The following is a 27125-nucleotide window of genomic DNA, read 5'->3' on the forward strand; positions in this document are numbered from 1 at the left end:
ATTAGTTTTTTTAACAACTCTATTTGCCCCTTCACTTTGACTGTCATATTCATCTCTTAGCTTTTAATTTGTCAGAGGGAGACATAATAACATGCAGAAGATGCTGATTTTGGAAGTTCTGGTGGTGTAACTTCTCTTTCCACTTCACATTTTACTATCCATATTCTTTTCCTTCTCCACTTCTTTCTGGATGAATCAGACGTCCTGGGAATCTGAAGTCAGAGATTTTATTCCTAGTTCTGCCAGTGCCTCCTGAGAGACCATATTTAATAGTGGAGCTGCCTAGAGGACATGCAAGAAGGGTGTACCTTGCTTCCTGTCTAAATTATGTAGTATGGAAATGCCATTAACTCTCTCGGTGCATGCCAAGTGTCTGATTTAGGCCAGTCCTAACACAGTCAGCATTTCCTCCTCCTCTCAGCACAAGACAAATGTTGCTGCAGAGGAGAGACTTTATTCTCAACCTTCCACAAACTCCTCCCTGGGTCCAGCCTAGCCTCCCTGCTGCAGAGCCTGGTGGTTATGGCTGTGCCAGCAAATAAAATGAGGATACACAACAGGACTAATCCCTTAAGTGCTAGCACACTGCCTGGCATGGTTTTGGCCTGTGCCTTCCAGCACCTCATCAGACCATGCGCAGGTCTAATTTGAGGATTAGAGTCAGTTCCAGAAGGCTATATATATATGTAATATATACGCTTTGCCAAGAGGGAAGAAACATTCTCTGACATGCCTCTGAGCCATGCCATACATTCAAATACCAAGCTCCATCCCTTACCAATATAAATGTAGCTGCCTGTCTGAGGTGGAACATTGTCTTATAGCAAGTAAAAGACATTCAATGCCTTGGTAAGAGAAATGTTTTACTGGTTGGGAAATTCTATAATTCTACTCCATTTGAGCTCTGTTTGAGCTCTTTGGGCTCTTTTTCCTTTTCTTAAGTATTTAAACATGATTGCTGATATACATTATTACCTCTGTGCTCTATGCTTTATAGATGGAATCATTTTTCTTCTTACACTGATGTTTAAGGAAGTATCCCAAACATTGCATTCTGCTTTAAAGTAGAACAGGAGAGCAAACACTCTCTAGAGTATTTTACTTGTAACATGTTTACACTGTACATTAGTCTTCTGATAGAGCTTTGAGAAATGTCTTGATATTTTCTCGCTCTTTCAGTAGAAATCTCATTTATTTTTCAAAGGACAAAAATAAACCTGCAGCTAATCTAGTAAATTATGTTTTAAAGAGGAAATATTTAGCTTTACATAAGTTTATGTTTGCATGCATATAAGCAAAACATGATAAATAGCACCTGTTCATGTTTTCATTACAACTTGCACTGTAGAAAACTTTGCTGAAAGAGTATGGAAAATATTGCATGTACTATACCTGAAAATCAGCTAAATGCATCCTTGTAAGTCACTTCTGTGTGCAAATTTGTAACAGAAAACTGGCTAGTGTTTCCTTTCAAAATAGTCACTATACTGACATGATACAAAATTATTACACTGACTACAAGAGATTTATCAGATGTTTGGAGGGAGGGAACATATCCATGCCCAAGAAGTAGCGCATAAGTAAACAGCAACTATTTAACATATGTCAGCAGTAATCTACCTTGGCTAATATAAATGTATGTCCAGTGCTTTGTTCAACTTGGTGGGGCTAAACCCAGATGAGATAGGAGTTAACTCCTAGTACAACTCCTAGAAGAGCACCTCTGCTTATGCTTAGGATTTACACAACTGCAGGTAAATGAGCTGCTGGGAACTGGATGGCTGCTGGAAGTACTGAAGTAGCGCATGTACTTCAGGGACAGAAAATACCTCCATGCCCATCTGATGCATTGCTTGTTATGCGTACTGGTAGTGGTCATTCTGTATTGAAACTTCATTCACAAGTATTAGCATTAACAGTTTCAATAATATTTGATTAAGAAAATCCCAATGGTTCATGATGACACAGCATTATGCAAGAAGATTTTAGTTTTAGTTTAAAAATACTTACGATCAAAACGTGATTCTTGAGATGTTTAATGTCTGCAAAACTTCAAAGCCAAAGCCAAATAAAGAGATATTTTCTGACTCTTAAGATAAAACCAGAAAAAAAAAACAACATTATTTTAAGTCAGTGCCACAATTACTGAAACCTGATGAGTTTTACTGTGTTGGGAGTATATGTGACTGCATTAGTCAGCTCAGGAATCTGTGTTTGTGAAAGACACAGATTTCTCTCTGCCTAAAAGAAAAAAGAAAGCTTTATAATGGTACATGAGACCTTGAACAGCAGCCTGAGAAAGGCTGTCAGCAAACACTGACTAAAGCCACAGTTTTGATTAGTGTTAACTGCAAGCATCATGTTGTTTTTACAGAAGCGCTCTCCTGGGAAATGCAAAGGTAAGGCTGATGCTGTTTGCTGGCACCTGCTTTTTGCTGCAAGGGTGGCGTGGCAGCTGTGTCTGTACCTGCAGGGGTAAACACTGGAGTTCTGACCCCACAGCTTTGTGTTTTTCTGTTTTACGCTCCCACAGGAAGTGTCAGCCCTGATCTTCTTTACACCTTTCCCTTTCCTCTCACTCCTTTTGCACCCTGTGACCAACAGTGCCAGAGCCAGACTCTGACACCTCAGCTGGGCTGTGCAAGTGCCACTACCATTGCTGTCACCCGTGACTGCTGCAGCTGGTCCCCTGTCCTGCCCCTCAGCAGGCAGCCCAAGGCCTGTGCATTTGCAGGGCAGGGCTGCTCTTTCCCAGTTTCCAGGATGCTCTGTGCCAGATTACCCTGCTGTGTCACCTTCTGCCTGTCTGCTTCAGGCATGTGTTCACCAAGTAAGACAGGCTTGGAGCTGCGCTGCAAGTTCCACAGTATTTTGCAGGTTCCCAAGCTCCCAAATCTGAAGCAAGTATCTTAGTCTGCCACGTGCCCCCATGTGACACACTCATGTGCCTGGTGGGTGAGCCAGTGCTGCCAGGCAACGGGGCAACAGATGCCCAACCTGGCACTCATCTCCCCAGATATAGCCATTATCCACAGCTGCTTAGCTTGGGCTTCCCAGGTCTCGATTGCTGGAGGAGTTTTCCTTTCCTTTCTGTAAAATTTCCAACAAAGAGAATGTGTTTTGAAAAGCTGATTGCTAGTGGAGACATTACCTAGCAGCACATAGATGCTATTCCATCATCATCATGGACATCTGGCTGTAATGTAGCTGAGACAGCCTGAAACACAAATACTATATAGCAACAACATGAGCAAAAGCTGAGTGATATGTGCCAAGACCAGAATTACCCCCGCCATGTGGCATATCCCCTATAGTTTGCAATAACCTTCCAGTTTATGAATCTCATTAGAGAGTAAGAAGCTAGGCAATTTTTTTTAGCTCAGTGAGAATATTAGAAATATACAATAGCACATGTGCTCCTGGCAGCCGGTTTTTACTTTTGAATTTTCTGGTTTTACTGTATTTGTCAGCATCGCAAACAATAGGCACTAAAATGTCAGATCAAATGGCAGTCCTCAGCTCCAGTTTTCTGCATTATTTCAAGGCACAGGTGCACAATTTCCACCATGAAACTTATGGGAAGGGATTCCAATTCCATCCTTCACTTTGGGACTGTGCGAGGTTTACTGTGACGTGGGGCATGGGGTTTTATCAGCTGTATTCAGTAATGCCTGTCTTAAATCAGAGTATCTCTGTCTGATTCTTGGATCTGTGACTGTCCATGTTCTTCTTACTGTTCTGGGTCTCTCAGCACTGGGGTTCTGTGGTCCTATTTTGCCTTCTTGCTCCTGTGAAATCCTGCAGAAGTAATTCTGGCTTTTCATGATTTCAACAGCTTGTGCTTTGGCAGCCTGGAAACCCGCACCATCACTCCTGCTTGTCCAGCAGCTGCACAAAACTGTTTCTACCTACATTGTTGTGGAAACACAGACTCATGTTTGAAAGCTTTGACCCCACATTCATGCCACTGGTTATAGGCTCAAGGGAGGGATCAGTGACAGTACATGAGGGACACTGTGGGTCACATATATTCTTAGTCGAAGTTTCAAATTAATCATGTTTGTTTCTTTTGGTCAGCAAATTAGATAGATACCTCTTTTTACATCACTATTCCTTAATATATCTTGATTATTTATTTACACAGACTCCACAGAATCCGAGCTACCTCTGTGCTTCTGCCTCAATGGTGGCATCTGTCAGGACAGAGCCTGTGTGTGCCCAGAGGAGTGGGTGGGATCTCTTTGTGAGATAGGTCAGCACAAGCCAGGCAGCATAGGCAGCTGGTGTCATTTCTGGGAACCCCTCTGCTTTGGGAAGCCTCTTATCTTCCCCTTTTGCTGAGACCTGCTCAGCAGGGTGGATCTGCAAGCAGTGATATGGCTCTTCTTGCTAGGTGAGGCCGTATCCTTCACTCCTGTCACTCTTTCAAACGAGTAATGTATCTGGGGAAGACATTGCAGGTTTCAACTGTCTGTGGTCTGTTCTTAGCCAATTTGGTCTCTGAATTCCTCTGCTTGAAATTCACAGTGAGTTGAAAATCTGATTCAGACCTCAGCAATCGGTATCGACATCTCTGGATCTACCAGTGTTTACAGGGACACCATCCAGCTCAGCACCCTGCAGGACAGTGACCATCCTCAGTGCCTTCTACCACTGGCACTGCTTTTGAAGGAGTCACATTTCCTACGTCTGGCATAGTACTGGGCTGGTTGACTCCCATTTCAGTCCTCTGCGCCACGGCATGGCACTGCTGTAACTGGTGCGGATGCTCCCAACAGATTTTGTGAGGGCACTGGCTCACTAAGCTGCAGTATCTCCAGTGCTGGTAACATCCACAGCTCACACTTTCCAAGACAACCTACACTGTGGTCAGTGTGACACATGGATACGCTGCACCTTTGTAAAATGAAATCACACATTTGGTCAGAAGGATGTCAAAAGATCGGCAAGAAAATATTCCTGGTGAAGACTGCTAGGTAGATGGAAACTTCAGGTATCCCATGTAATTTCCTTAATACAGGATGGGTAGCACATCTAACAGATGATGACAGATTGGATGGGTTCATGATGGATTGGAACATTTGGGTAAAATGTTTTGGAGAAATTGTCTTAAACAAAATAATCATTGCTGGAATTTCAGCACTGGAAACAAACTATTATGATGACTCCGTAATTCCCTGTGTTCACTCCTCTGGTATTCTGTATTTGATTTGCTGCAGAATAGATTTTAGTAATCATAGTTTTTAAAATATATGAGGTAAGAGTGTTTGGACTGGCATAATTAACTTGAAATAACCACAAGCATTATTGCATTTACCAAATCTAAATTTTGGTCTGTTTTCCTGAGGAACGTTTATACGACCCATCTGTTTGTCGTTCCACCTTCTTGGCAACTCTTCACTTGTTGAACATTTTCAACTAAATTCACTAGATGGTTACAACTCTTAAAGATTTTGAGATCTTACAAGTTTTGCATATATCACTAGTTGGGTACAGAAGACCAACCTTATAAATACCTAACTGAGAAAAAGGCAAGGAGACTTAAGCTGACAGTGTGGAGGTGGGGACTGTGGGGCCAGTCCATCCAGGCTAGCCACTAAGATGCACAGCTCTAAACTACCCATGACATTTGTCTTCTCTCCACTAGTTATCAAAATAAAAATCTGTATTTTATGTATTGGGAATCAAAAGATGGATGTGAGAGACAGAAGTGAGGGAGGGACTAAGACATGATGGGGCATAAAGAATGTGTGAACATGGTGCTAAAGGTGTTGGGGAAGCTGGAAGGAAGTCCAGTTGGGTGTTGGGGGTATAAGAGAGGAGGTAATCCGGTTTATTGCCAGCAGGAGAGAGCACGACATAGAGGGTAGTCAAATTTTGTAAACCAATTAGTTTTTTGCATTGGTGATGAAAAATTTCCACTTAGCTCATATTTCATTGCTTTTGTACATTATGTCGTAGTTACTTTCCTTTAAAGATCATGACAGAAGTGCCTGCTTTTCTTCATACTTGTGGTTTGTTTGGCTTTCTAAAAAGATCTAGAGCAATTCTGCTGAAGTCAGAATATTTGCAGTAATTTGAGATTTGCCTCAGTGGGGAAAAAACACCAGTTTTATTTCAGATGGATATCAGTTGGTGGGTGGTGAGGTGGGTTTAAACAATGACAAATAAGTACTAGTGTATGAAAGCGTATGTATCAACTTATTCCTGGCTTTCATCTGTCAGATGAAAGGCAGGATCACCACAAAAGTATTCAAATGCATGGGTCTGGACAGTATTCAATCAAAGATGCTGAAAGACCTGGCTGATGTCACAGTGGGGCTGCTGTCACCTATGGTGATCAAGGGACAACAGAAAGAATTGAAAAAAAGCCAACATTATGCCCACATTTAAGAACAGCAAGAAGGAGGACTGTGGAAACCATAAGACAGTCAGGTTTACCTCAGTCCTAAGAGTATTACAGAGCATGTCTTCTTGGACATGTCCTCTTGGAGTTTATTTCCATGCATGTAGAAGACAAGAAGATAATCAGGAACATCACGGATCTACAAAGGGAAAATCATATCTGACCAACTTGTCTGCCTTCTGTCTTCTTCAACAGAAGAGCAACAGATGTAGCATACCTTGATTTTAGAGATGCTTTTGACACCATCTCCTTCAGCATTTTTGTTTGGTAGATGAATATATATGGGTTTGGTGAATGAACTGGATTCACTAGCTGGACTGAAAATTAACTCAACAGCCAAGCTTAAAGGGTAGTGATCAGTGACTTGATTGGCATATAACAAAAGTAACCTGCTGGTCAGTACTAGGGCCAGTATCATTTAATGTCTTCATCAAAGACCTGAAGGATAACACAGCATGCCTTCTTAGCAAATCTGTAGACAATACTAAACTTGAGGCAGGGCAGAGGTATTGTGATACAGTTAATAGCATGGTCTCAATGCAGAACCATGAAAAACCTGAGGATAATGACAACAGAAACCTCACAATGTCCAAGAAGGACAAGTGCTGATCTCCATGCCAGGGACATTGGCACAGGCCAGAAACTTTCTGGCTGAGGAGCAGCCCTGCTGCAAATTACCTGTGAGAGACGGTGAATATTCAGGTTCAGCATGGGCCAACAGTGTGTGTTCATCACAAAAAAAGCAGAGCTGCTGTGCTTTGTGGAGAGAGACAGATTGACAGACTCTATTACCCTCATCATCCTGGCACTGGTGAGACAACACCAAGGAATATGGGCCTGCACCCCAGGCTAAAAAGACATGGAGAAGCTGGAGAAGGTCAAGCAGCATGCCCTGCTAATCACCTCCTGGCAAGCAAAGTTCAAGTACGGTGCTATAAAGCAGACCTAATCTTTGCAGTCATGCACCCTTATTTGTTCATAACCATTTCTACAGAAGGGAAGTATCATTGTGTCATGGGAAACTGAGACACTATAGAAAATACGACCCACAGAAAGTTATGTAACTTGACAAGGAAGCCTGTGCCAGCACAGGGAGAACACTCCAGACCTCCTGAGCCCCGCTCAGAACCTCAACCATAGGTATGCTTCTCTGACTCAGTCCTGCTAATAGAACACAGTCAGCTGAAATGTGGTCCGAATTAACAAAAGTTAGCAAAACCAGGATGTTGCAAGTCATAAGATCAAGCAAAATATTTCTGCTGAATGCTGCAGCACTTTTTTCAAGTGTGTGCTGCAATGCAAGGTAAATTTGTGTTATGTTATACTGGTATGGTATGACATGAGTAGGCAATAACCTGCTGTACTGTGTTAGGTCCACTGAGCTCACCATCCTGCCTTTAGACGTAGACAGTAGCAGGTGCTTAGGCAAGGTGTGGGGCTTGGGGTGGCCACCCTGTACCATTGTGGCAGGCAGTTGGGCAGCGACTTCCTGCACCAGAAGCTGCATTGAACCCATCATGGTTCAGAGTCACCAAAAGACTGTGTCCCCCATTAACTGTCCAAACCCCATGTGGAGCAAATTTATGGTTTTGCCCCCTGCTATCCTGTGATATTAGGTTACCAAATCTGATTTCTGCTTAGGTAACAAGACCCTGGAAGAGAAGCTTTATAATCTTTTACAAACTTTGTAGGACCAAGACAGTGAAAATAGGAGAGGTGGAAAAAAATATGAGCATTAGGGTTTCAGTAACTTCATAAGTATCACTTGTAGCAGCTCAGCAGCTTGCGTTTAGATGAGCTTTACTCAACTGCTTTTATTTCCCTTAGGGCAAAAGATTCAGTGAGCTTCTATCTCAATACTATTTAACTTTTGAAAATTGGTCCTTGCACCAAAAATATTTGATTTGCATATATGTTTTCTTTTCCTCCTGTGCAGTTAATTTCTGTGAAGCCAGTACTTACACAGTGCATATTTCTGAAAGCATTACCAAAAATCTTTGATGGATTATAGTGAGTAAATATGGCAACTCAGAAGGAAAATGCAAACCTGACACTTCAAATAATATGTGCTTCTTTCCTTTAAATTCTACTTCCCACAAACAAATATAATTTTTCTGAAAGATGTCGGATTATTAGACCAGATGAGAGGTTGATGTTTGAAGCCGGAACAGCATAGCTCAGGCAGCAGGAGCACAAACCTTTCCAGGCAGCTTTCTATCCCAAATGCAGAGAATTTAAGGCACACACCCTGAGTTGTATCCATATCTGTCTAGGACTGGGCTGTGAGTCAGCTAGTATTGATTAGGAGAAAACTCCAGGAACAAACTTGCCAACAAAGTTTTCAGGCTGACAAGCAGGTATTCTTTATTTGGGTGCCAGGAGACACGGGGGATAGCTCCTCCTAACGTGTGTCTCCGTATTGCTACACAAGCCGCCCTTATATAGTCACTGGGCATACATACATATTCATGAGGTTACGTATGGATTACATTATTTTCCAGAAAGTTCCCCACATGTGTACAGAATAGTGGTGGTGGTCTCTGAGGGTCATTTACTTCTTCCAACAATCTTCATCGCTTCTGGCAGCCTTTGAAGCACACGCAGTAGATGCTTATACCATCTTAATCGGTTTGTTAGCACCACAGACATAATAATCCTCATGTCCTCCTACTTATCAGTTCGTTTAACCATAGCTCATCCTGGACACCTGCCTTTCTTGGATACTCCTTATCCTTGCATACTGTTCTTTTAGACTGTTTTCCTTAAAACTACGTCAACTATAACGTTTTATCTTGTACAAGAATTCTCAGTATGTTCTCTAGCTGTACTCTTTTTTTTTTCCTATGTATCATGCACCTCAGTAATTTTCCATTGCTACTGTTACAAAGCCATCAAATGTAACATTACTTAAAACTGATTCCGAAGGTTTATATATTCCATTTTGTAAATTTGTGCCCCCCCCCCTTCCCCCGGTATCTGCTCCTGAACAGCCTTTTGATAGAAAATAATCTATTCATTTCCTACTATTTAGCATTAGGATTCAGGATACTTTCCATCAGCTGTGGTTCCATGAACTGTCTCAGCTTCCAGAGACCTTGTAGGAGTAAGTTTTGCACAGCTGCTCCACACACCCTTTGCATTTCTTTCAAGGCATATGAAATATGTTTCTCAGGACATGATTAAAAGTCTTTCTGATAGCTCAGTGCTGATGCTTCTGCCTCCCATTTAAGAGATGTGTTTCTGCAGCTCTAGTGTAACTAAACCTAGCTGAATTTGGCATGAATAATATCAGCCACTTTGACAAGATTGTGTATATGAGTATAAACCACACGTTCTAAAAAGAGTAAGAACTAATTAAATAATTCATGGTCACTTTTAACTCTGAAAGACAAATATTTTACATGCAAACAGAAAACAGCACTGGATAGGGTCTCACAGCCACAATACAGTTTTAATTCCTAATGAGGTCATGTGCATGTGAGTGCTTCTCTAGTAAATGCCTATCTTTCTGCTTTTACAAAATTACAGGTAACACTTCAATAGCAATCTGGATGTGCTCCAGACAAGGGAAAACACCTACTTTAGAGCACCCCAAAATTCTGAATTGTCATGAAAATCTGGACTCCCTAGCATCACAGGTAATCTTAAATTCCTATTTAAACTGTGTCTGAGATTCTGCATCATTCCAAGGGGGGAAAGAAGAAGTGATAGGAAATTGAGGCAGGAAACATATATGTGTTACATTTCTTAAAACTTTGCAGAAAGCAAAATGAAGGACCAAAGCCTTTTTTCAGTGCCATTCTCACCATGTGCCTGCTTTGCAAATGGCCTGAATTTCCAGTGGTGGTGATTTTATTCTGATTTTGTCTGAACGTAGCATCCCATTTCATATTCCTCAACTGGCCAGTAATTTCCTCACTCAGGTTCTCAGTTCACAGCAAACACCTCTGAATGGAGGAAGAAATGGGCTACATTTGCTTTAAATAAGAAAAGTCCATTTAATAATGTATTTTTGCTTGACTATTGTATCCAGTGCTCCACCTGCTGGGATCCTTTGAGCTCAGTATTTTTTCTCAATACACAGACTTTACTAAACGGTTCAAATGCTAAATCTTCTCTAGATTAATATATACCACAAGTAGTACCTATTTATAATGCTAACAAGAGTGCAACGTCAGGATGCAACATAGGCTTATTCTGCTGCCATTAGCGTTTTGGGGTTTTGTTGTTGGAATTGTGATGCGGGGCTGCCACCTAGTGAGCCCAGGGATGCTAGGAAATGGGAGGAGAAGGAGGTGCTCTTGTTAGTGAACGAGAGCTCAGGTTTAAAAGGATTTTCTGCCTTTTAAATATCAATAATTGATTTGAATCCAAGGTCATGCTAAAAGATAGAAGTAAGAACAGTGAAAATAGGCGTTCATGATGTACTGTTTGTTCATGGTGTATAAGCACATGTTTTCAAATCAAATAATATAATCTCCAGGGGTAATAGATATAAATTTCTTTCCTCCCTATGCAATGTATTCACCTTTCTTTTCTACCATTCCAAGCTTTATGAACACTTCAGAGATGCATGGTTGAATTAATCTTGATTTCGATAGCTTCCCAACATAAAAATTTGCGAACAGTTCAGTTACTGAAGATATTCATTTAAGCTATTCATTGACTGGATTAGAAAAGAGATGACTTGATACCCTGTTTAGTTGGTCTTCACAGACTACAAAGGAAATTCTCCTGATGATAAGCAGGTTTTCCATCTCCTTAAGCCTTACTGTTACTTAGCTATACCTTCACATAACATACAGCTTAAGCCTCACCTTTTTTTTTTTGTTTAGACTTTTAAGATGTTGTAGACATTTACACTGTACCTATTAAGTGCTAACTTACTCAAACTGGACCCAGCCAGTGCTTCTAGCAATTCTTATTAGTATCTCCAGCATCAGATTTTTTTTTTTTTCTACATTTATTCCAAGCTGACACTATATACAATATACTGAAGTGAGGATAAGGTTCTCAGTGCAGGTTATGAGCACTGTGTTGAGAAGCACAACTATTCCAGATGAGATTTCTCAAGTTCCTCTGGTGGCTTTTCAAAAAATCCCATTCTGGTTATTTAAGAAATAGTGAAAGGTGTACAGAAGTTTATAGACTCAGATGCTCAATGAACTAAAGACAAAAGGGAGGTCCTGCTGATACATACAGTTATTTCACAGCAAGGTGTGGAGAACAATGAGGTCAGGCTCTTCTTCAAGGTGCACAGTTTTAGGAAGAGCAGTAACAGAGACAAGTGGCAACATGAGAAATTCCAATTAGATAAGAGAAAATTCTTTCCCTTGATGCTGGTCAAATACAAGCAGGTTTCTGAAGGAGGTTGTGAAAATTCAAAGTGAGCCCCTGAGCAGCCTGGTCTCAGTTGACCTTGCTGGGTTAGGGGACCTCCAAAGTACCCTTCCAATCCAAGGTACTCTGGAAGTCTATGAAATCATTCCCTAGGGAGAAACTGCAAATACTGCATACTTGACACAAACAGAAACAATTTAGGCCACCAATTTCTTGCATATTTTGATCTTATGTGAGAATGTTATAAAAGTAGTGACTCTTTTTCCTTTCCTCATTTTCTTTCTGTTGAATGGCATTTTCCTAACTGGTTGAAACTGTGAACTCCAGCAATATTGCAGCTATTGCAAGTAACACTGAAATCCTTACCTCCATGCCAGACCAACTGACCACAGAACATCTATGCTGCTGCAAGCATCTCAGTGCAGATTCTGAAAACACCCAATGTGTCAGAAGACTCTTAGGTGAGACTTAACTAAGACTAAAAATAAGACCTTTGTGGATTCATATCTGGGATATCAATTCTGTCCCCTCTCTGCCAGCAGAAGGAACAGTTCTCAGAGCTGAGTGTAAATTTGTTTCTTACCAGGTGTTTAGACTGTTAGATATATGTTAGACTTGCATATACCTGAAATTTTAATATTAACATTGTTGGATGTTTATCAGGCAATCCTTATGGTTTAAATTAATACACGTGTGGTATTTATGAACTCATTGGTGCAAAGTCTGTGTTTTCTCAAATGGCATCCTGTGCTTGGTGTACTCTGTAGTGCGTACTTTCAATCAATGCTTATGAAGTGTTCTTTGTCCATCCACTATGTAGCACATGGGGTGATTTATTTTAATTGCATTTGAATACTGCCTTTTTTTCCTTCTTGTCTCAGATATCTGTGGCAGCAGCGGCTACAGTAAATCAGTTCTTGGATGCCAATGAAACAGAATTCAACCAAAATAATCTCGTCAATGTTACAACAAAGTAATTTTAGCTTTTGCCATTTTTTTTAGATGTAGCAAACTGCATTTTCCCTTCTGTTTCAGGATGAAAGCAGTTCATGGACAAGTCAAGACACTTTTAGTTTTCAAGTCCAATATGGAATTTCATTGATTCAGGAGATTTATACTGGCGTAAACAATTCTGGATTGATTTTTCTGCTTTGGAGAAAGGATAAGAACAGGGAATGAGGAAAAGTTCCTGCTGGATAACCAAATCAGAGAGGAAGCCGGAAACTGGAACTGTAGCCATATCTTAACAAATAATGGTAACTTTTTTCCCACTCTTTATTTCAATGCAGCCTCACAAAAACAACGGAGGAATTTTCTTTGACTTCCAACATCTCACAGACCAATTTCGCAATCCGGTCTGCTCCACTGAAATTAAGCTCCTCTATAATTCTGTTTTCAGCACAGAGGGGTAGGTCTGTGTGTGTTGTTGGATTAACCTAGACAAGGCAGTATGTACCATAAATTCTAATGCACCCACTGCTAATTTTTGCAGATACAACACCGGGATATTATCAGCCAACAAAACTAGAAATACAGGAAAATGTCCCTGGGCTTATTGCTGATGTCAGTACTGAAGTTCATATACCGTTCAACATTATAGATCACAGTAAGTTCTTTCTCCTGCTGAAGACTGTGCCTGGGAACATTTTGAATGAATATCCACTAAAAATCTCCTTTGGAAAAAAAGCCCAGAACAGTCCAAACCCTTAGCCAATATAAACAATTACATTCTTTTTATGCATGGTGATGCCATATGGCACAAGAAATACACGTGCTGGATGAGATGTAATGGCTAGAATGCTTTTGGTGTTTGGGACTTTTTAATTTATTTTCTAAAATTGAGAATGTAATGAAGCTTTGACATTAAGAGTTAGTACATATTTACTTTGCCTGAAATCCAAACATCAATCATTTTAACTAAAATTACTATTACTGTCAGGTGTCAGCCAGGACATACACATCTTCACACCTACATATTGGAATAGTCTTTAATGGCATGGTCATACAGGGTTTTTCCAGAATCCATTACTTACCCTCTGCAGTGCTTAGAGGATAAACTGGTGTTGCCCTGAAGAAAAAAAAGCAAAACAACCAAAAAAACCCCACAAACCAAACCAAACCAAAACACAATAGAAAATACCCAAAAAACCCCAGCAGCTTGTAGCTCCTCTGCTTCATTTGCTGCAGAAGCTGGTGAGTGTTGAGGAGTTGAGGTTTGAACATGCACATTCCTATGTCATAATAAAAATAACAAGTTTCAGACTGGGCACTTGAAACCAGCAGACTTGTCCTCAGTCTCTCTGAGGACATCGCAGCACAAGAGTATAATGAAGGTGAAGTTTGTGGAGCACTTAGACATCAGAATTCTGAACATCATTCATATACTAGCCCACAGGGAAATGAATAATTCAGTCCACTCACTAGGACTAGAAAATAATCAAAGGGATATATCAGGTAGCCCCCCACACACAGCAGTGACAATAAAAAAAATACAAACACTGAATAACTCATTAACTGGTCACTGTCATTTCTTTTAACTGTTTCAGACAATGACCCTGTGGAAAAAACAGTGTAATCAAGTAATTGAAGCCTTGAACATAACACTTTTCCTCAAGAGAGCTAGATTAAACACACAGCTTGTCTTAATAAAAAATATATTTCTTCAATATTAAGTACACAATCATGACATTCCATGTCATGTCATCTCCCTTGATGATCAAATCAGAGAGAGATCAAACCAGTCTTTTTTGATCTTAAATAAAAAGTACAAAATCAAGAACAAATATATATAGATACATATATATATAAAATATATATTTATATAAACCAGGATTTTTACTTCCTCAGTTGAATAGCAATTAATACTAGTAATTTAAATCACTTAGATGAAATCTCTCTAGTTCAATAAGAGTGCTGAAGAAACAGAATCCAAAACCTGGATCTGAAGACAAAAGCCCAGCCAACCTCTTATACTCTGACTTCCTCCTAACTGTAAATGTCCTCGGTGTTAAAGTTTCTTTTTTAGTGTTACTAAAAACTAAAAGCCTGCCCATTTGGAGTGTGTGCATGTATTGGGATTTAGTATATTATTTTCCTCACTACCAGTATTTTTCCCCAGAAATCACAGTAAGAGAAAGGCAGTGATTATTTTCATGCTCCACCTCAGCAAAAATTGAAGATGACCCTCTTGAGATCCAGGTCGGAGCAATCCCAGGCACAGCTACAGGCTGGGCAGAGAAGAGATTCAGAGCAGCCCTGTGGAGAAGGACTTGGGGGTGTTGGTCGGCAAGAAAATCAACATGAGGGGGCAGTGTGAGCTCAACGAGAAAATAAACACGAGGCGACAGTGTGAGCTTGCAGCCCAGAAAGCCAACTGTATCCTGGGCTGCATCAAAAGGAGCATGACCAGCAGGTCGAAGGAGGTGATCCTGCCACATTACTCTGCTCTTGTGAGACCTCACTTGGAGTATTGTGTGCAGTTCTGGTGTCCTCAACATAAAAAGGACATGGAACTGTTGGAACAAGTCCAGGGGAGGGCCACGAGGATGATCAGGGGACTGGAGCACCTCCCGTATGAAGACAGGCTGAGAAAGTTGTGTCTGTTCAGCCTGGAGAAGAGAAGGCTGCGTGGAGACCTCATAGCAGCCTTCGAGTATCTGAAGGGGGCCTATAGGGATGCTGGGGAGGGACTCTTCATTAGAGACTGTAGTGACAGGACAAGGGGTAACGGGTTAAAACTTAAACAGGGGCAGTTTAGATTGTATATAAGGAGGAAATTCTTTCCTGTTAGGGTGGTGAGGCACTGGAATGGGTTGCCCAGGGAAGCTGTGAATGTTCCATCCCTGGCAGTGTTCAAGGCCAGGCTGGGCAGAGCCTTGGGTGACGTGGTTTAGTGTGAGGTGTCCCTGCCCACAGCAGGGGGGTTGGAACTAGATGATCTTAAGGTTCTTTCCAACCCTAACTATTTTATGATTCTATGAGTCATGGGAAAAGAAGCTCTTCTCTATTTCTTAAACGGATTCTAAATAAACATCTAAACAAAAATCTGCTGTAAATACTGGATGTGTGAAACAGCATAGTGTAGGCTTCTTCAAAGGCACCAGCTTCTCTGATATATGCTATTCATACCTACTTTTCTGTTTGCCTTGTGAAGGTTCATCAGGTAATGGAAGAATTGGTTTTGTCCTGTATCAAACAACAAACTCTTCCAGTCAAGGATTTATCAGACTCGCCATAGTTTCTCTAGACAAATTGTCTCTGGCAACATTGATGGTGGAAGAACCAGCAGCACTGAAACAGCCTTCAGTCCCATGGTAAGCTCCAGTAAGAAAAGTGGTGTTAAGTTTGAACCATAGGCTTCCCTTGCTCTACTACCTATCTTCAGACCTTAGGGAAAGACACTCAAGCAGAGGGTTCCTTTTTGCATACTGCCTTGATTTCTGTCAATAAGTTGTTGAGAGAGCTTGTGGGATGCATAGGTGATATAAGTGAATAAAACATTTTTCAACTTTAGTGTTTAACACCTGGTGTTACTGATTCAGTACTGCTAAACTAGGATGTTTGCAAGCAAAACTGTATTCCATAAGAAGTTATAGGTATACCAGAGTGGATTTGTCCTTGGGTACATCAGTCCTAAAGCAAGAATTAAAAAAGCCAGGATGCTAGAAGACATTTTTTCTTTCCAGAAGACTATCACTATTATTGGAATAAATAAAAAGTCAACATGACTGGCACAGCCCAACACATCTATCAATGTGGGAAGTGTTAATTTTTCATACCATCTTCTAACTCCTGTTTCCAGTTAAAATCATTGTGCATTTTGTTTTGACTTCCTTACCCAGGAACTGATTCCAGATGTCACTGCTTTCTTGCAAGAAATGCTCTATGTGAGTGCCCATTCGCTCAAATAACCGAAGTTTTAGATAATATATACACATTTAGAATGGTTTCTCCAGAAAACAGTAAATGGCTTCTTCTTCTAATATTTAAGAAAGGTTTTAAGCTCAAATACATGCACATGATAGACCACTAATCATCATTTGATAGATCACTAATCATCATTATGGATCCATACACTTAAGTGGTCTGGAAAACACATGAACATTTTAAGGAAATCACTAAAACAAACTTCTAATTATTTTACTTCTTTTATTCCTCATTTTTAATTGAATTACCTAGTACTGTCAATAGTTGCTTTCACCACTTATTTGTATTTCAAGCTGCTCATTGCTTATTAAAAAGCAGTTTTAATTGCAGTACCCTGCAGAGCTATGTTGTCTGAAAATGACTGCAATGCAGTTTGACATATGACTGCACAAGCACTGCAATACTGCAGGACAGGAGGGGATAGTTCATGGCATTCATCGTTGTTTACTTCCCTTTCCAGTGTGGATTCAGCTTCGGTTGGCAATAATTTAATACTACTAATATCAGAAAGCTGTTGTTTGGGTTATGCAGAATTTATTTGGCAGTTTTTTAATGCCTAGCCTATGTGCATCTGAACTGTACTTACCTGAATAATTTACAGAAATGGCTAATTTCTTTGGCAATCTTGACTGAGAAAGGCACACAAAGTTAACTTCAAAATGCCAAATTATGCTGTTATTAGTATCGTTCATCAGGTTTACTGAAAACTCTATAAATCCCTAAGTAGTTGGCAGCTCCCTTTTCAGAGGACAATTATCAGTACACACTATTTGCTATTGCATACCTGTTTATGTTCCTGTAGCCACTTTTTCTCCTTGTAATCCCAATCTATAGTACAACATATGTGAACTGCAGCTGTGTGATCATGCCTGTGTCTTTTGGGACTATACTGTCAATGCCTGGAGCACAGCCAGCTGTGCAAAAGGAAGAGACCAGTTCTTGAGATACAGGTGTATTCACACAATTGATTTTGCTGTCCTGATGGTAGGGTGTTGTCCTGTCTCAAATGGTGAGATTTTGTGTTTTTTCTCTTTCATTTATTTGGTTGTTTCCAACTGTTAAGACCAGCATGCTGATGTAAAGGCATATATGCGTCGAGCTAGAATGCCCAGGATTTAAGATGCTCCCATGTACTTGTTTCTGACCTGTGACACAGCTGGTACTGGGACATGTGATTTGTCCCCAGGCTGCCGGAAAGCTAAGCATATAGGTGAGTCCTGGCTTCCTCTGACACACGTTGTGGCTGTGCCCACCTGCTGGCACCCCAGCAGCAGGGAAGGACTGGTACAACTCGTTCCCCCTGCTCAGCTCTGGTAGCCTCCAGCTCTGCATCTCTGCTGCTACAGCTGATTGTTGAGTGTACATCTAGAACCAAAAGTGCCCCAAGACCAATAGTAGAGAGCTTGGGATCTGAATTAGCTGTGACACTGCCTTGTGCTGGCTAAATAACTCAAAAGTACCTAGCATTAACTACTTACTTTGCTTATATGTTTATAAAACACAACCTATCTGTTACCAGTAAGTTTCAAATATTGTCCTCTTGTATTAACAAGGCTATTTTGGAATGACTGTCTCTAACATTCCTTATTCTTTCAGTATTTGTTTCAGCTTGTCTAAACAAAACACTCCCTGAGTAAAATCACGTCTGTGGTCACTGACTTCAGCAGTGTCAGGATTTTAAAGTTTCTTTTTACTCTGTCTCCAGAGAACAGCATTTCCATATTTTTAATATTTACTTGTTTCTGCATTTCTCTTTATCTTACACATGTCGTTACTGCACAAAATGTCCATATTATAGAGAAGATTCCCATCCATTCATGCAAAGATAACAGTATTTGCTTTTTCACTAAACACATTTATATTAACCTGCTGCTTTATTGTCACTATACAAAGACTGATTTTGATTTGTATTCTTTGTAACATCTTACTTTAGACCTTATCCTCAGAAGCCAAAATTCACAACGCACATCAGTACAAAAAGTTGAAGCTACTTTTTTCAGTCTGTGTCACCTTGCATTTTTCTCTGAATATTTTAATTTGCTATTTTGTTAAATATTTGAATGACATTGTGGAGTCTCTGTGGAGTTCTGCACAATCTTTTCTAGTTTTGAGGTCCATAATAATTCTGTGTGATCTGAAAATTCTGGCAGTGACTAGCAGCAGTCATAACTTCACTAAAACATTTTATTTTCTATGTGCTATCAGAAACACAAATTTTAGAAATAAATCTATCTCTTCTCATCCTATAACTGATGCAATTTGCTTCCTAGGCCTTTCAGATCAAACATAAATATGCAATGCCTTTGGAGTATATTTCTTACATTGGTGTTGGATTGTCCATAGCTGATGTGATCATTTCCATTTTATTTCAAAAATTCAGTAGGTAAGAGGGAAGATGTAAAACTGCAAGTATTTAATTCTAAGTTACAATATTTTGCTTTTTATGTATTTTGAGAAAAACAGAATAGCGAGTTTGAAACATATTGGTCACCTACATTAAACTTTAACCTATTTATGCTAATATTTTAATGTGAGGATACATATATATGCATATATGATTATTATTCAATAAATCCACCTTCAAAAATGCAAGCTTTGAAAAGAAATGATACCACAGAGTATGGAAGACTCCAGTATGGTGAAAGGCCAAGCCTTTCACAGGAAACACTGGGCATGGCCACTGACAAGAAAAATCTTTCCATTGCTTTGACAGGGCTTTCTGTTACCTATTTGATAGTTTCTATACTCTATTGCTTTGTTTATAAACTGTCTGTAGGGAACAGCTGATTTCAAAGCACCATGATTATATAGCAATGTAGGTTATGTGCACTGCTTGTGCTACAGTTTTATTGTGACTTAATTCAAATACAACTGCAGCAAGTTTCCTTGATGGACATGCCTGTGATAAATGGTGTCGTGTGATTCCCCCTTGAACAAGGAGAAAAGTATTGCCAACAGAGTTGTAGTTATTGTAGATTAATGTATGTTTCTCATTCTGCTTGCACTAATGTAGGTTTGGAGCAATTCCATCAAGGTCAATGTATTTAAGATTGTAGGAGCCTCCAGACTCTGCCTTTTAAAGGCATTTATAAGACAGAGTTTGGAAGTGGAGGTTTATTATTCTCTTAGACCTTGAAGATTGTTTAGAAATATTTGTCTTATCCTATTTCACCTCTTAACACTTAAGGATTCTAAAAGGAGCAGTGTGGAAAAAAGAAAATGCATCCCAACTGCTGTTGTAAAAAGCCCCAGTCCTAAAATGTACTGGGTATTCTCTGTTCTAGCTGAAACTGGACAAAACTGATGGATTTATTAAGTTGTCTGACAGTAATGATGGTGTAAAATTCTGCAAACAAGTTTCTTTCTGCTTTGTCTCTGTATTAAAGACATACTCTACCCTGCTTTTAATATCAATGGAAATGAAGAAATATTTTACAGTTTTAATTATTTTGCTTTACTTTTTTTCTACTATATTCCTACCAATAGGAAAACTCGAAAGTCATCTGTGATCTGGATGTTAGTGAGTCTCTGTTCCTCTATGCATCTTCATCACTGAAATTGAAAGCCGAAATGCCAGGAATCACAGCGACAGTACTACCAGTACTACCAGTCACTACCAGCAATACCTTCCTTATGACACCATCAGTTAACACCTTACTCACATCTGACTTGGCAGATCCTCCCACAGACTCCTGGTGTACAGCTGTGGCTGTCCTACTGCACTATTTTTTGTTGGTGACATTTATGTGGTCAGCACCCAGTTCTGCACAGCTGTACTTCCTGCTGCTTAGAGCCATGAAGCCCCTGTCTGAACGCTTTCTTATAACCATGTCAGTAATCGGATGGGGTAAGATTTAAAGTCATATGGCACTTAAAGTGATAGCTTGTTCACTGGAACAACACCACAAGTCTGTTGTGTGCTGGAGAAACTTTCACAGCAATTAAGGCTTTCAACAACCTGCTTCTGTGAACCAAGTAAAAAACCCTTTCAGATATGGTCATTGCATAGATGGACTCCAATTCTTCATTTAGGTATCTGTGAGATTCCTCATGACCTCAAGCCAGAGCCTTGCATACATCCAAAAGCAAGGAGTGAATGACATGAATTGGTACATATTATTTATTAATAAGCAAAGAGCACATTCTTAAGTCAGAACAGCAGTTAGCAGCACTGCAAGCTGAAAAGGAACTACTTGGAGGACTGAAGAATGCAGATAGATGCCCACTAGGTAAAGTAAAAATCCTCCAAGAAATACTTCCAACACAGTGTATAAGAGTGGTCGGTCAGTGGTCAGCTTGTGCGGTGTGTTGTTTCTGATGGCACCTACCAACCAGTTTTAGATCCTGACTGTTTCATTATTATGTTTTGCATTTGGGTGGAGGTAGAACCAATTCCTCTAAAACTGTAAGAATTCGGACTGCATATGCAAGCCAGCAAGTGTTCAGCAAAAGCTGCCTGGCTATGCATCACTGTGCTTCATTTGCATGATAGTACAGCATTAGGTTCTTCACTGTGTCCTGTGACTAGTTGCACATGTCTAAAACCACATGATTCTGACTCACTGCTTTTCAGATCTACTTTGAGAGCACAGCAAATACTTGGCAGTCTGAAAGATCTCTACTAGGGCTGAAGGAAGAACAGACTTTAAGCAGCATGTTTATTTCCCAGCTCAAAATGTGTGAAGGAGGATCCTTCTCATGTGACATGCTGCTTAGCAAACAGGCAGGAGACATGGAAGACAGGAAGTGAAGCAAAGGCATTGAGGAGGCAAGCCCACGCTGCCATGCTTCTCAAAGAGCAAAAGTTATGCTTTGCATCAAGCTGGTATAAAATGTAGCGGTGAGTGGTGCAGGATTTTCTTAAGTTTCTCATTACTGACAAGAGGATAGGATTGTGCAGCTGTGATAAGGGAGTCAGCTACAGCACAGGAAGGAGTTTGCTCAGTCACCACTGGTGTTGTCTCTGGAAGCTCTGTTGAAGCTCTTTAATGGCAAAAATCAGCAAGTCCTGGATGTGAGCTGTCCTCAGAAAACTAGTGCTCACAACACTCGGTCCTGCCTATAGGCTGTAGAAAATCCATGTAGTTTAGTGCAAGGCAGATGAAACAGAGCTCTTAAAATCTATGGAGTTATGGAGTTATAGTTTACGGAGGCCATAAGCTATTTGCATGCACCCATGCAACCAAAGGAACAATAAATTGCTAATGTCTCTCCTGTTAATTAGTAATCTCTGCTGTAGTAGTTGCAATAACACTTGGAGCTACTTACAGAGAAGGAAAAGCTTTAAACTACAGGAAGACAGGAAAAATTATAAGTTCATGTATTATTACAAAACTTACTATCTCACACCTTTTGTGATGGCTCATTATCAGTACAATTCTAGATTTACTGTTGGTATACGGCTTGGTGCATATAAGTACTTAAAAGAAGACAGAACTTTTCATTCAAACTAAACATTCACTATGAGAAATTGCAGTTTCTCCTAACTAAGGATTTAGGGAACTAGAACCACATTTGCCTTGAATCCTCCTGCAAGATCCCCTGTGACTTTAAATGGAAGCTGTAGATGTCCTTAGCCTAACTGAAATTCAAGACCTTCACTTGAGTGAGTAACTGCATTTCAGTACCTAAACTTAATCCTCCCATTTATTTAAAACCTTTCTGGCCAACTTAACAATATCCCTATTTACCCTATGTTTTTGATATTGATATTGATATTGAGTGCCTACATACCAAAGCAGGCTACAGTGTGCCCTGGTGACAGCAGATGATACAGAACAAAGATAGACTTCTTTTGGAAAAACAAACACAAACCCCCCTTTTACATGGGCATTTTACACCCACTTATGATACTCATTTAGGGAGTGTTGAATTCTAATTTAAGATGATTTAGCAATAAAATAAAAAAAGATGTAAGGATTATTACAGGATAACCCTGTCCTTAAACTGCCCCTGTTTCTGTCTCAACCTTTGCTCATTGGGTATCCCCTATTACTTTTCTCTTCAGGTCTATTATAACACATACTTTAAAGATAAACTTGCATATGGTGGCCAGGTATCTATTTGGTTAGCTATATTGCACTGTATTATATTTCTCTAGGCAGTTCATTTTTAATAAATCATTTTGTGTTTCTCAGAGAAAGAAAAACATGATTGAAAGTTCTCAAGGAATGGTTGCCTTTCAGAGACAGGTTAACAAAACTGAGGAAGTCCTATGAGGTCTTTCAGGATGCAAGCGGAATACTTTTTTTTTTTTGGTCTTCTGAATAATGTGTCTAACAAATCTTTTGAATTGGCCTCTCTTTATATGTTAAAAGTTGCTGGCTTGCAGCACTGTATCAAAATCAGAATTTCAGTGTGAAAAAGCCCATGTTGTGGTCGTTCTTCATGCCAGTAGCACTCATACTCCTGTTTAACATCATCACTTTCACCACAATCAGTGTCTCTGCGATATGGAAGTAGAACAAGAATTTGACAAGGTAAGACAGCATAGGACTCCTCAGATCTTTTGGCAAATGTGTTGCTTGGTCTCATGTCACCAGCTCAGACTTTCTTATCACGAACTCAGGCTTCTGATGAAGTGTTTTATTTAAGGAAATGCATATTTACAGCAGTCAGAAAATTAATTCACTTCACTTCAATGAAGGTTACCCCCAGTGAGAGCAGAGCTGTGTCCAGCCAAATGAGAATGGAATGATTTCTCAGCACATCTGAATGTCAGACCAATTCTTTGCAGCTTTGAAGCAATTTACTTGCTCAGTTTTACAACAACACTCCATGTCTTCTCAGAGGCTGTGTCACAAACTCCGCAGTGCATTGTACTACTTAGAAAAGGGATTGCTTTAATTTTAATCCCACAGAACTGATGTGTTCAACAAACCTTTGTGCCATTTCTTCATTCCTTTTATGTATAATTTGCACAGCTGGGGCAAACAAAATACCTTATCTCTGCCTCCCCTCAGGCTTGAGAGAAACAGGACATCCAGACTTCACTGGTCGCTTATTCTCATAGTGAAAATTAAGCACATTTGGATTAAAATCATAAGCATTCTAAAAAGTTTATAACAGCTAGCATGCTAATTTTCAATGCTTCTTGTTGCCTTGGTAATCCTTACTTTTTTTTTTAAAGAATCATTCAAGCTACATACTCGAAACACAGATTATTCTGATAAACTTGGTTAGATTACTTTTTCTGAATTTCTTCTCTGGATGATAGGTCAAACAAATGTAGGGACGTGTTTGTTTTCAACTCACCTGAATAACACATCTTTGCAATATAACTCTGAATAAATAGAAACTTTAATGCTCAAAAGTATATTAAAAGAGAAAGGTCTAATAACTTTTTAATGTGTGTTTCTGGGAATAAAAAGGATTCATTTATGAAAAAGATGATTAGCACTATCTCTACAGTGGTAGTGCTTGGCATCACCTGGATGATAGGCTACCTCACATTAATAAGTCATGAAGAAACAAGTCTGTTTTTCAGTTGTTTCACATTTTTAATGCTACCCAGGTAAAGCATTTAGTAATTCTGAGACTAATACCAGAGATAATGGAAAAAAAGAAAGAGTCAGATCTATTTGTTCTATAGGTTGGTAAGTTAGTATAGCCTGGGAACTTGTTCGAAAGCAGTTACAGGGATTCAGAATTTTTGTTCAGAAAGGGATGCTATCTTTCTGCTCTGTCACTCATAAAATTCTTCCTGTTGTATAAATCAACGTGAGATTTTATTTCAAGGTCACCACTGAAAAGACCTTCCTGTCCGAGTGGCATCTCTTCTATCAGATCATAGATAAAACCATATTCAGAATGAATATCAGGAAAAAACCTCTCTATCAGCTGTGGGAAAGTCTCCCAGGGAAGTAACTGGAACTTCACTGCTTGAGACCTTTCACGATGATCCTGGATAAAAGCCTATAGGAAAGCACCTGCCTCTGCCCACAGTCCTGCTGGATTATTGGCTTTCTAGTCATATACAGCATACGAAGTACAAAGTACGTGGATCAATGGATCCTTCATTATTACACCACTAAATATATTCTACAAAATAGCTAATTGGAAATATGTGAAAATCCCCCCATACTCAAATGTTGTTTATTACCAGTTTGATTTAAGGAAAACTGAGGGCCCATACACTAGTGTGGATCAGATCTGCAAACTCTCTGTGCAAAAAGTCTTGAAGTGATTATTACTACACTGAATGGATTACACCCATCCTGATCATGATTCCTGTGTTCCTGGAATCGTGATCAGGGAACAGAGATCCTTTTATTTAGAACCATGAGCGGTTTTTTTTTGGTTTTTTTTTTTGTTTTAACCCCAAGATACTCCCAATTAGTCCTTGAAATGAGAATTTATAAGAATAGAACAAGTATAGAAATTCTGAAGTTCTGCTTCTACCCATATTCTGACTGAAGTGCTGACAGTGCACACCAGCCACATGTAATGCTTATAGTATGCTCAAGCAGGTCTTACCTTCATCTTACCTAGGTACATGATCCTGAGACATAGCTAACCCATTACAATGTGCAAATGAGGCGACTATAGTTGCAAATCCATAGTTACATGGAATATCTTTACTATTCAAAGTACTTCTTGTATTTCAAGGTATTAATGTCATTGTTAGTGGTACTGAAAATTGTTTCATGGTTGCTTTTCAAGACAAATAATACTGACTAATCTTTTCTGGGTTTAGAAGGAAAATATGAACTCCACATTTTAATTTACAGGGAGTTCAGATCTGTATTCTGTACACTTTCAGATCACCAGCCTTCAAGAACAAAGTTTCCAAGGTGTTTCCTTTTATTTGGGTGCCAAGGGTATCCCCGTATCTGCATTCAAAAACTTACTATGCTTCAAAAGCACAGCCTGCAAAACTCACAGGAAACTCTCAGATCAACACAGACTTTATCAGAGAACATTTCCTTGTCTACTTTCCCTAACTAAAGTTAGGAACCTGTAATTTGTGAAACATAATCCTGCATTTTTCATGGTTTGCTTTATGTAGATCTCACGGATATCTTGAATGACATTATACTACTCCAACTGCAGGTGGCTTGAAACAGATCATAAGCCAAGACCACCAGGAGTCAAAAACAGGACCACACATTAGCAAGACAGTGTGAGTGTTATCCCACAGTGCAGTGCTAGATCCTCTGGCTGCTACTTGTACTGCATGTCACTGAGGAAGGTCTTTGAAAGGAGCTGAGGTTATTACAGATTTATATTACAGTACAGGTGCACAGAAATTGTGCTATTCATGCGCTTCTCATTTTTCAGGCCTGTTGAACATGTTTATTTAACCTATGCACTGTAGATCTCCTCTCCCTTTTGTAAGAACAGTTTTAATTTAATTAGAAACCAAAATAGAAACAAACAAACAGCACAGTACTTATAGTTCTTATAGGCTCTGGGCCCAAATTCTATTTACTACTTCAGTAATATGTTGGCTTGGTCTTTCCAGAAGAAAATCTGTATCTTACAATGGTTTTCTACATTTCTTAGCTAAAACGTCTTTATTATAAATTGTAATTAGACAAAATATTCTGTTTTCATATGGCAAAGTGGAGAAAAAAAAAAAAGAAAGAGTGAGATGCTTGAAAACAGGCTAGGAAAGAAGTTCTTTGTAAGTATGAAACATAAACCCTACCATATCGCCCTCAGTGATGTGTGATAGGAAGCCTGTTTGCTTTTGGAGGCATACTGGTGTTACCAGAGTAGCAGCTGGAGTGCACGTTAGCACCCTGCTCTGAATTGACTTTTTTTTTGTCCTTTGGTTTTATGGAGACCTCGGAAGAGAGGTCTCTTGACCTATGCATTAAGAGTTTGGTTTCTAAACTTAAGCTACAAGTAAATACAACCCTCTCCCTTCTCCACCCACCTTTTCTTGATACTATTCAGTACAGAAAGGTTGAAAGCAATGTCAAAGGGAGAGAAGAGTTTCTGGATGTTGAAGTGAGGAGCAAGGGAAGTGTATGTTCGCTCGAGTACAATCCGTGCATGAAGTGAAAGCAGCTCCTCCCACCTGATGACTGAGCAAAGTGGCAAGGCTCACTGCAGTGGGATCTTGTCTAACAAATGGGAACAGTTATGCTGACTCATCCCATTCTTGCCTGTGTGAGAAAAAAACCCTAAGATATTTAGACATGTAATTTATTAAAAAAAACCCCAACCAAACTTATTTCTTTATTCTGTCCTCTCATATTTGTATGTTTTGCTATGTCTGATTTTAATAATAAGACATCGTTGAATTTTCAATAATCTGGTTAAGTGTGGTCAGATTTACCTCCTGCTTTTTTTTTTTTTTTGAAAATGAACATGGTGTCTTTTGAGAACTTCCAAGCTGTTCCAAATAAAGTCATGGCATGATCAAATGCAGTGGCTGAACATTTAGCACCTCTGAATACAGCAGGCATCTTATATAAAACTTTTTGAATCTCTCCAGAGAAGTGTT

General features: G+C 39.6%; 1 protein-coding gene across 1 annotated transcript; it reads left to right on the forward strand.

Annotated features, from left to right (window-relative positions):
* The first annotated feature begins 2359 nt into the window (after positions 1 to 2359).
* On the forward strand, positions 2360 to 25618 carry ADGRG7 (adhesion G protein-coupled receptor G7). Its single transcript, XM_057413038.1, is given in 22 exon segments — positions 2360 to 2399; positions 4145 to 4252; positions 8343 to 8467; positions 9934 to 10043; positions 12053 to 12133; positions 12135 to 12207; positions 12628 to 12719; positions 13036 to 13154; positions 13239 to 13352; positions 15900 to 15935; positions 15938 to 16059; positions 17507 to 17656; positions 18943 to 19055; positions 20159 to 20212; positions 20214 to 20281; positions 20319 to 20519; positions 21897 to 21974; positions 22986 to 23150; positions 24032 to 24157; positions 24160 to 24185; positions 25402 to 25547; positions 25549 to 25618. Coding segments are annotated over 22 exon segments (2217 nt in total).
* The last annotated feature ends 1507 nt before the right edge of the window (positions 25619 to 27125 follow it).

The sequence above is a fragment of the Pezoporus wallicus genome, unplaced genomic scaffold (genome assembly GCF_028554395.1).
Source record: "Pezoporus wallicus isolate ANWC-B61680 ecotype Strahan unplaced genomic scaffold, APGP_CSIRO_Pwel_v1 contig_6484, whole genome shotgun sequence".
Lineage (NCBI taxonomy): Eukaryota > Metazoa > Chordata > Aves > Psittaciformes > Psittacidae > Pezoporus > Pezoporus wallicus.